This window comes from Cariama cristata, unplaced genomic scaffold (genome assembly GCF_000690535.1).
Source record: "Cariama cristata isolate BGI_N322 unplaced genomic scaffold, ASM69053v1 scaffold9501, whole genome shotgun sequence".
NCBI classification, from domain to species: Eukaryota; Metazoa; Chordata; class Aves; order Cariamiformes; family Cariamidae; genus Cariama; species Cariama cristata.
The window spans coordinates 27,583-38,956 of NW_009598670.1; the positions used below are offsets into that span (position 1 = coordinate 27,583).

An 11,374-nucleotide genomic window follows, 5' to 3' on the forward strand; every position below is an offset into this window, starting at 1 on the left:
TTTATATTAATATATTATTATTCATACTATTTGTATTAATATGGGTTAATAAAATAAATTCTATCAAATCAATGGGCTGATATCTTTAATATACTCCAGGACGAGAAAGTAGGCGAAAAAATGACCACTGGTCACACAGCTACTGCTTTAAGCAAAGGACTGATGATGCTCAGAAATGCTGGATTCTGTTTCAGACTTTGAAAGGGTGAGTAACGTACAGTCCACAGATTTTTATGCCTGCTCTCCCTCGGCTCAGGTACAGACCCCATACTCACACCCTATCATCCCATATTTTTAACCAATGACTTTCAGTACCTCTAATATCCTTTCCAAGACTTTCCTCATTTCTGCCAGAGTCTGCTTTCCACATGCAATTTTCCTCACCCTAAAGTGATTTGAAATGTGAAGCAAATGCCACTGTCAGTTAAGCAAAGACCTATCATGACACAAGCAATGCCCAGTTAGCAGCATGACTAATTTTATTAAACCCCTTTGCTGCATTATCTTACATGGGAACATCCACGATAACATACCTTCGTTCTTACCTGCAAGAGTACGTTGTCTCCCCTCCTTTGAACACCTTCCCACAGAGCTGAGAGGTTCCACTCTGCTGTAGTTTCTCCAGGAATATATCTGGGTCTTCCCCAAACAAGTAACATTCCAGGGGGTATAATATTGCTGCCTGGACCATTTCTTCTTGTTTCTCCAGCAAGGGGTCCATTTCAGCTGAGTAAATATTTGGCACATGTTTTGCCAAGCACTGTAAAAACGTAGCTTGGAAGTTGAATCTTTCATCATACCACTGCAAGAAAAGTACACCCATGGACAAACATAAATTAATAAATAAGTATAAAGAAAATAGGATTAAGCACTTCTACTGTGAATCCAGAATTCTTTTCCACATCAGAAGTCAGTTCTGCAAGCAGTGAAACCAAAAAACCCATGCTTTCCTAAGAATTTCTCTATTTTCCTTTTAGTACCCACCACAGTAACCTCTGTTCCCTTGAAGTTTTCTACTAAAACACTCTGGGGCAAGAGTTGGCAAGTGTTATGCTACTGTAGAGTAACCTGTGCACTAATTTTCAACTACGTGCTTGCCAACGGGCCAGTCAATACACAAATCTTGATGTCTGTTCAGCTGACAACAAATGGAAAGAGCAGCAGCAGCAGGTTTTCCTGTCTCAGCTGGGAATTAAGTTTGGGATGCATTCCTTAGCCTGCTGGTAGTCACAAAACATGCAGCAACTCAACAGTCTTTGAAGTTGTTACGTGTCAGTAAAATCTTGTTGCAACTAGTCATCAGGGTTCAATAGTTACTGAGGGAGAAAGAAGCCCAAGTGATTATATAAGCTTAATGTCCTTGGGAAACCAGCCTAAAAAGCAATTTCATATTCATAAGACAATCAATAAAAGTACTTGCGCTTTGACTTGAGGTTCTTCGTTTTCTTAATTCAAGTCCCTAAATTTACTTGCAACTACTCTAGTTCTCTGAACAGTTCTCTCCAATCGTTCTATTTCTGTCCTTCAAGTCTGAATATTCTATCTTTCACATTATTCCCATTATTTAGAAATACCGTTTGTTCTTCCCTATTGCAAATCAGATAACAAGTTTACCCATCAGGGCTCCTAAAGACAACCTCCTTTCATACACAACCTTGATTTAAGTCCAAAAATTTATTTTTGCAAGAAAAAAAAAAATATACATGCAACTTCACAAATAGCTCTTAAAGGGAATTTCCTCTATGCCAGCAAGCAGAGAATGTGCAATGCAATCAAAGAGTTCAGCTTGAGAAAGTGTTCAAAGTAGACTACTCAACATTTTTAGAGGATGAAAATGCATATCATCTTATGTGAAAGGCAAGAAATCCTGATTTCTGACTTAAAATGAAACCTACATCAACTGAATCAACAGATTGCCCCCAAAATTTGACAGAGATAAGGGATTAAATAACAGACCTATAAGGCTACAGTTCCCTAGCTTATTGCCAAGATTAGAACAGTTCTCCGAAAAGAAAAATGAATCTAGAACACATGCAGTCAAAAGTGCTGCAATCCCAGTACTGTGAAAGCCAGATCTGCAGACAACTGGTAGAAACTGCGTATTTGTTTTCTGAAAAGCTGTATGTCTACTTAATACAGACAAGTACAAAAAAAAACTGTCTACATACAAAATTTAAACATAAGAAATAGAACTGAGATACCATGTTGAAACAGCCTAGATTAACAATAACATCCATTACCCAAAACTAATCTGCTAAAGGAGATTAGTTCCACATTGTATTCACTCTAAACACTTTCTTTACGCCTTTAATAAGACATACTACATTTCTAATATGTTTAGTTTTAGTCTGAGGCTTCTACTGATATTTCGGGCATCAGTCTTCCTTAGCATTACCTTTAGGTAGTCCATTACTTCATTTATCATAGTGATCATGAACATTTATCATAGTGATCATGAACTTATGAAGTTATGGAAGAAAATGCATGGAAAAGAGAAGCCATGGATAATGTGGTCAAGCAGGACAGCAAATTTGCCCTCAAATCATCCTAGAATATCCTCATTTTCTAAGGGCAGGTTGACCAGTCTAATCAGATTTCTTGAATCACAAAGCATTCAACCCATTCTTAAATATCTGAAAATGAAGATTCATTCATGAAGTGAAGGGAACCACTTATTTAAATTCCAATTCTAACAAAAATTCTAGTTCAAGAACAGATTTATTACTTGAGTAGTAAGTACCACTCTGATCATCACATTGGTCATACAAACTTTAGCATACACATGCATGTAATACATATACATACGTGCACTCAAATATATAGGTACATATTTATTTTCACATATTCACAGTGCTAAGGAACAAAAGGAAAAGGAAACAACTTGGCTGACTGCCTTTTTGTTTTAATTAAGTTGTTCAAATTTTTCAACTACCTAGCAACCGTTTCTTTTAATAAAAACTATGCTTACCTGGGGCATAAAACCACCAAATTGTAAAAAGCAACTTAAAATCAAATCCAATTTTATTAAATACTTGCATAGCAACACTTTTAAAAGAAAAATACCACACTCAGCTGGGGGTACTCAGAAAAATATCAAATTGCAAAAGGTAACTGAAAACTGAATTCCTTGATCACATGTCTCTTTTTTATATGTCTGATTTAGGATGAGTGGAAGTAAAATATTCCTGTCATAATTAAACTCCGTAATGCAGTGTTCCTCCTTAAACATGTTTCCTCCTGTAACTTGTTTTTAGTTTTTGTTTTAACTTACCTATACTGCACTATGGCTTTAGCAAGTTCCCCTCCCAATTGGGTTACTGTATTTGTTCAAACGGGGGGTGTGTTGGATGTGACCCCGTGGCATGCTCTCTTCCCAAAGCACAAGAAAACGTAGCTCTTCTATCTTAATAAGTCGTATTCCCAAGAGATGGTGTAAGTTTAGCGTCTGCATTGTTGGAATACAGCAGCACACCATAGCTTCAAGAACCACAGGGCTAAGCTTTCCTGAAAATCTGCCAGAAGTGCAGAATGGGTTCTCACACAGTCTAACTCACAAGCATTTCAAGCATTCCCGTGTAAAGCTTTTAATTCTACTTAAATCTTGTCCAGAGAAAGAAGACAGGAAGTAGGGAACGAGAGGGAAGAAAGGAAGAGAGAGAACTCTCTCTAGCGGGTCGGCTGCCTTCTGGTAAACACACTAAACTAAATCCTCAACCTATACATCACCCAGGAAATATCCATTATATCCACAAGAGAAATAAGAATATTCTTTTTCTTTTTTCTAAAAGCTGCACCAGGCTGAACTTCAGACCTGTCCTATACCCTCTGTGTCTCCTAGGAGAAGTAATTTATTCCTTGCGTCAAAATCTGTTTGGTACATTATATCCATCTGTATAAAATTACACACAAAACTATCAAAAATACAGAAGCTGCCAAATAAAGTACACCCCTAAGTTAAGACTGACTGTCCAATGCTAGCTTGGTCCCCTCGTACACATATATTGAAATTCAAGTTTGAATACTTTGATTAACACTTTAGGTAGTTCCACCTTCCCTCTGCTCATTCACTCCTTTACCTGAGCACATACCTATCAAGTGCTTAGTTGCTACAGATATTAAAAACCATGCAAGTGAATAAATTGTTACTTTTTCTTTATTGACTATATACTGACCAGTGAAGAGGAAATAAAACACTGTACCATCATCAATTAAGTTCTAACCATCCTATGCACAGGCTGAGCTGAGAGCCTAGAAAGGCCCAAGAGCTGTGCAAGACAGCTGTAAGCAGAAATGGTGCTTGCACTGCAGCTTCCCGCCCAGCGCTGGCACAGGCTGCATGCAGAGGTGGTGGAGTTGCCGTCCCTGGACATATTCAAAAGCCAACTGGACATGGTCCTGGACAACCTGTTCTAGGTGATCCTGCCTGAGTGGGGAGTTTGAACAGCATGATCTCCAGAGGTCCCTTCCAGCCTCAACTATTTTGTGATTCAAATGCCTTCACCACGAGCAATCTTCGTTCTTTCCCAATCTCTATTAATCTTCCAATTTCTGCTACAAGTAAGCCCTACAGAAGAGTCATTTTCCAAATGTGATTCCACTCAAGAATAAATCTTAAGTAGTGTACTGAAAGAGGCAGAGGTCATGAGATAACACAACAAAGATAAAAACTTTATCACCTAACTAAAATGCTGCTGTCGGTCAGCTCTCCACAGCCCGCCGGCACTCACACCCTGCTCACCAGGGCCCACAGACCGACGCTGACCGAGGCAAGCCCAGGGCAAGCAGGCCTGAATACACTCAACTCCAACCGGCACTATTCCACTGGAAAATATTTTTGGGCTGCAAACTGAAAATTACTGAGTTTAGAAAAAAAATCACCTCCACACACATTTAGAGCAAATTTAGGCTTCATCTCAAATTTGAATGCCAAAATTTCTTAGCTTTTAAATATCTTTATTAGTAACCTTAATGAAGTTCTTTTGATGGGTTTTTTGGTCATTTTCTCTTTTTTTTTTTTTAAAAAAAGTCAGCTGAAGAAACAGCCGTGCCATTACATGGACCATACGGACATACCCAGAAATAAAACTGCCACAAACAATGACCAGAATGAGCTAAGGGAGGAATCGTGTCGGCAGCAAACCACGACCTTTCCTGAGGAGGGAGCAACATGCACACCATGTCCGTGGGCATTCCCAGGTGTCGAAAACATCAGGCAAAGGTGACACGGGGGAACCTGACACTAGCGAAGGGCATGCGTCACATTGTCTCCTAGCTCTTCTTTTATACTTGTATCTCTAACCTTCTCCAGCCTCATCTCTTTACCTCCTTTAATCACACATTCCTGTCACATTCTCCTTTTAAAAAAGATGACAATAATTCTCAAACTGCATGAAAAAGGGAGACAAAGGGAACCAGGAGGAATTGCAAAGCTATGTTTCTCAAGCATAAGCAGTTTTGTCAAAAGGAGAGACAGCAACCATTTTGTCCAAGACATTTCATTTGTTCTGTATAACAAAAGTAGTAATCTGTAACCTTTAATGGTTCTTCAGAAGAACATGACTACAGAAGCAGTACCTCACAATACCCCTTGAGAAAGAATCATTAGGAGATAATCTCTCATCTTGCATGGAAACATGTCCTCCTCTGTGGGATCAGACTACTGATCTTTCTTCCCATGTGTAAGCATACAGAGATCTTCCCAAAAGTCAATTCCAATCAAACACACAGGTTTCTCCTACATCTAAAAGGACAGCTCGTAGCCTTTTTCAAACCCTTTAAATAAGCATCATGTTAGAAAAGATCAGAGGATGAAGAATTACATTTGCCTACAAATACCACTATAAAAAGAGCAAAATATCTGTCACTGATATATCCAATACATCCGCATCCAATTCTGTCATTCACAAACACATTTGTGAATACTGCAAATAATAACAGGAATGAGAGCTAAGTAAGTATATAAGGAAAAAAAAGAAAAAAGTTAACAAACGCTCTCAATTCACTTTTCACCTATAGATCAAGCATCAAATGAGATCTCACCACTATGACAGAATTTCTTTATCATTGCAACAGGTTTATTACGTACATTAATTCAGTAGTCAGTACTTCCATGGCAGTTTTTGATTTACATTCTAAGCACAATTCTGTTTAATATTTATAAACATTAAATAACTAATTATGAAGGAATAGACACTGCCAGTAGCACAAAGTAAAACCTGTACCTGGTCCAATATTCCAGTTCAAAGGAGCAGTAAAAAAGCTTAGCTTGTGCATGACATAAATCTGTCAAGCTTGAGATGGCAATACCAGCTGCTTGTCAAAAGAGCTGTTAGATGCAGGATTTTAAAAGTAAATATATAAAATGCTGTGGACATACTGATTTCAAGCACACACCACTCAACATAAATACCAAATGCAAAAGGCTGCTTTACTTTAATACACAGAACAGTCGTTACTAGTTAAACGGAGATTAGCAGGACAACAGATCCCAGAAAACCTTTATTCTCACACTGTCTATCCAACTGAGTAACCATAAAAGACATTTTAAAAGGATAAACATGCAGAAGTTCTTTGAAAAGTATGCAGAATACTTAAAATTTCTTCAGAAAGCAAACTTCAAAAGATTCTTGAACTAACATTTGCATATGAGGTTCTGCTTGTAAACTTTTAGGTTAATTTTTTCTTCTGTTTATTTTGGTTTAAAATTATCAGTTTTCTAGCGTGCTGAAAATAAGATCCAACTGCATTAGAGAACACTCAGGCATTACTTTTAGTAAAAATAACAAGGAGACAAGGTAATCCATTTCAACCTTAAAGATACATATTCCCCAAAGAAGAGGCTTCAAAAATAAGCACTAGAAATTAATTAGCATATTTGTTCCTCCCTGCCTTAAATCAAAATGAATTTTTTTAGGAGCATAAATTACACTATCTCAGGAAGGACACAGTTCAGGGAGTTAAAATGAAAATTTCCTCTAGCTTTTTTGTCACACAAACACTACGGAGCTGTTCATGATGTGTTTCACATTCTCCAAAAGTATAGCCAGTGTTTCAGTAGAGAATCCAAGCCTAAAAAATGACTCTTTAGAACTCAATTACGAAACAGCTGTTTTCTGACACATCAGTCACATGGCTCCTCTATATAACACAGCTGGGAACCAGCCATGTACCCAACTTTGGTCTGCTCTGGATATCGGTAATTACACTCAAAGAAGCAAGTTTGGTTTCAAAAGTTATTGTCTATTGGCATAACACAGGTAACACTCAAGACTATCTAACATTGTCCTAACAAAATATCAACTCTGACCCGAAGACATAAAAGAACTGTTTGATCTCCACATTCATTTAAACTTTGGCCCCTACGCCAAGCAGGGTGTAAATTAACGTTAAAAGATGCTTTAATGATGCAGGTGTTTGCCCACTGGGAACGAGACTCATACCAACAGCACAGACCACTAAAGCTTTGTCTACAGTGGAATCTACCTTGATTCCAGTCGTCTCCAACAACCACCAGTTTAGCTGAACCAGAGAAAACCACTGACAAACAGAGAAGCAAAAGTAACCACCAGCACCATCGGTTACCGTTTTGGCTGCTGGACAGCTAAAACTAATGTCTTCTTCGGGGTAAACCGCACAGACCCAGGCTGTTCAACCTCTTTGAGACTGCAGATCAGATGTCAGTTTTAAATCACAGTCATCTCCAAAAATCACAGGAGTGCAGCTTCAGTTCATGGGAGTATGAGCTTAAACGCAAACAAGTGCCCAAGGAGAAATTTGAAGTGAAATCATGGCCTGCAGTTCTCTTTGTGCCATGCTGCAGCTATCTCTACCGTACTGCCTACCAACTGGACACTCTAGCCCAAATATGCTACAAAAGTAGCAGGATACTACTAAGTAGGTTCAACAGGCAAAACAAAGTAGCCAGAAATTCCAAAAGTAATTCCCAAGCCTTTGAGGCATGCAATCTAAACATCTTTCATGTTCCAAATTTTTTGGTCAAACCTGCATTAGGTAGATAGCAATTTACAATTAACACATCAACATTAGGAGAAACAGGAATTCAATATCACATATTACAGCAAAACAATGGGCAAAATACATTATTTTGGGGAACAAAAAAGTTATTCTCCCTAGAAAAATAGCAAAATCATCATCTTCGCACAGTTATTCATAGTATTCTGTGAGACTTAAAAATTGAACTTTTTCTTTAAGTTCTGACTATCCATTTGACACATCCTTTTTATTTTGTTTCTAGAGAAACAAATACTTTGATTCTTTCCTTGTTTGATCCTTAACATCCATGCCGTGGTCTCCTACCCTCGAAGGAACAGAGTACCTATCAAATTTCTTAGCACCAGATTGCACTTCCAAAATTGCAACTACAGTGGATATTTTTAAAGAAGTAATTCATTAATTTCATATAGTTATATTTAGAGGGGAAAAAACAAAACAAAAACAACTAGGTTTTTGTATTAATGCCCGTGTACTCAATCTTGTCTTACAACCACCCAATTTTCCAATTACCATGTATTTTAAGATCCATTGTATATGTAGTCTAATTCTGCAGTGAATGAATGTGTAATAAAAGTGTATTTTGCACTCACTCAGCATCTCCCAAATGCTTTCCCTTATGCACCAAAACCAACCTGTTTATCCCCAGCTTCTCTACTGCTCTGGGACTAGAAACCACTTAAACAGTGGCATGCTATCAGGAACATCCACTTGCACCTACGTTCGCCTGCAGCCACATACCTCTTGCAGCACTGGAACAGTATTACAGCAGAATGACAGCAACCATAATTTAGGCATTTTATGTGGACTTGGAGCAAAGATGACAGATAACCTTCACAACTGTAGTTCACTCCTGCACTAACAAAAGCCACAAAAATTACCAGGAAGTGTGAGTAAACATGAAAGCAGACAAGGAAGCAAAAACCACAGCACTGCTCAATGCTGTAACAAAATGAAAGCACTTCAATAGAGTGCTAAATATATAAGGATGCAAAGCACGACCTTGGCGATGCTGCAGTTACCTGTTGCAACTTCAGGGGTTCCATTTCTTGGATGCTGATACAAGTGTACAGTATACACTGTTTCACTCATGTACTGCACTGTTCTAAAAACAGTGGCTTTGACTATATGCAATTCAGGGCTTATTTACACAAAAGGATATACTGATTTACCTAAAGATTAAATTTTAAACTAATTTACCTTAACTGAACTAAAATTATATGGACATGTCGTCTGGTCAAAGCAGGTTAACTCAGTTTAGGAGAAGTTAGATTTAAAATGGGAAGAAGTCACTGCAACTTCAAAATAATATGCCTGAGGCTTCACTAATCTCAAGAAATAACCTGCATATGAATATGAATATCCCCTCCATATTACTATTTGATTACAACACAGCTATAGAAGAAAGGCTCCTCATATGCATTCTTAATTATATAATAGCATTGAATGAAACAAAACAAGATACGATAGTTTAGAATACACAAGCACCTGTATCATGTTTCGCTTTCTGAGATTAATATTCAAAATCAAGTTATTTTCCTGCCTTTAAAGGAAATATCCTAATAACAAAGCTTTTCTCTTCCTGTACACCACTACCCCACTTACATCTATACTTTTGTACAGGAGTATTGACTGATGACAAAAGATGGGACTTCTGAAAAAAATCCTTTTCCTTCAAAAATATTACTGAGAAGGTACACATATGTCAAAAATTGAAGATTTAGTATAAATTAAAGTCTTTGAAATATCTTAATATCTAAAATATTTTTATTGCTTATAGTCCAGATAACAGCCACCAAAGCAGGCAGGAGTCAAACTGGAATTTGTTTAGAATACAGATGGACAAACAACCAAAGGGCTGGATCCAGCCTGCAAAGCAGGCTTTTATTAAGCCACCGGCAATGCCTGCTTGCCAGCTACTAGGCAAGCCAAGTCCAGTCCATCAGTCAGCCAAGCAAACTGCGGCTGCTGTTGGGAAAGAAAAGAAAGTAAAATTAAGTTTGGTAGACAGGTTTACTACTAGGTCAGTGCCAGTGCAGCCCAAATTCAGGCCTCTCTCTTTCAGGGCAGCTCAGCTCAGGAAGCAGTACAGCCACTATAGAGAAGTAGGGCACAGAAATGGGCCCTAACTTCAACTAATGCAGTGAAACGCCAACTCAGGTATTTCCAATTACAGTCATCCAACCCGAAGAGCTGGAGTTAGTTAAGCGCACAGAAGAAACTGTCAAGTTGGGCCGGGTGCAGAAGAGTTTATTACCTGAGTCATCACCATCCATTCTGTAATCAGGCTGGCTCCTGTGGAATCATTCAGGTAATCCTGCATCATGCACCCAGCGCTCTGGGAAGGTTTACTAGTCAGGCAGCCAGGTGTGGTGCTGCACAGCAACCAACAGCACCCAAACCCAGAGATGAAGAAGGAGAGCAAGAGTTAGTCTGACTGGGCTGACGCTGAGACAGATTTGACAAGTTCAACAAGGCCAAAGCTCACTCCATTCAGCCCCTTGTTTCTACTCCACGCTCCCTCAACTTCCTGATTCCAGCACCACAGTGAAAGGACATTCAGATCAGCTCTGCATAGTGAAAACACAAGTCAGTCAGGATATGTTAGTTCCACCTAACTAGTATCATCTTTAGTACAGCAGTAAATTGGGTGTACTGCTTCCAGATTACAGCTATCTCTGGCATCAGTATAGCCAGGTTTGCAATCTAACTTCATGAATGCTGTCAGACCCAACCTAAGTCTATATCCCTAGCTCCACTTCTCCCTTACTATAATACCCTCACCCCACAGCCCCTGTCAAAACTCCTGCAGTTTGCTTGGATATATGGCAGACAACACAGCCTGGGTGGCCACCCACCCCTCTCGGAATAACAGCAATTCTAGCACAGAGCCTCTCAACTGGCTGAAACCACATACAAATTAAGACAACTTAGTGAACCAGCATCGACTTTGAGCAGCTGAGGATCTCTTCAATATCCTTCCTTGTGTTTTTGACAGTACCGCTATTATCAGCTTGACACATCGCCTGGCTAAGTCAGTACCTCCGTACTTCTCTGACTCTACACATGGCTCAAGCTTAAGAAGTTACCTGACTCAGGTTGCATTTTTGACACTATAATTAAGAAAGGTAAAGTCAGAAAAAGGATAAAAGACCCATGTATACGCTAAAACGTTTTAAGGACGCAGGGCAGTCTTTGAAGCTTTCTAAAGTTTGATCTCCTTTAATTACGCAGGGGTCAAACGAAGACACAGGACAGAGGGTGGGAGATGCTGCGGGGAGCTGGAGACAAACAGCTTCCCTCTGGGCTGCCTGACCGAGGCTCGCCGGGCCCAGGGCAGGGCTGGCTCTCCGGGGCAGAGCCG

The 11,374-nt window shown here is 39.1% G+C and overlaps 1 protein-coding gene across 1 annotated transcript in view; it reads right to left on the reverse strand.

The window, feature by feature from the left end:
- LOC104168706 (E3 ubiquitin-protein ligase UBR1-like) overlaps positions 1 to 796 on the reverse strand; it is a 27,856-nt gene extending 27,060 nt beyond the window's left edge. Inside the window, exon 1 of the mRNA XM_009709381.1 lies at positions 546 to 796. Within this exon, the coding sequence (XP_009707683.1) occupies positions 546 to 721 (176 nt within the window). The 5' untranslated portion in view covers positions 722 to 796. The remainder of the gene's footprint in view (positions 1 to 545) is intronic.
- Positions 797 to 11,374: the final 10,578 nt, after the last annotated feature.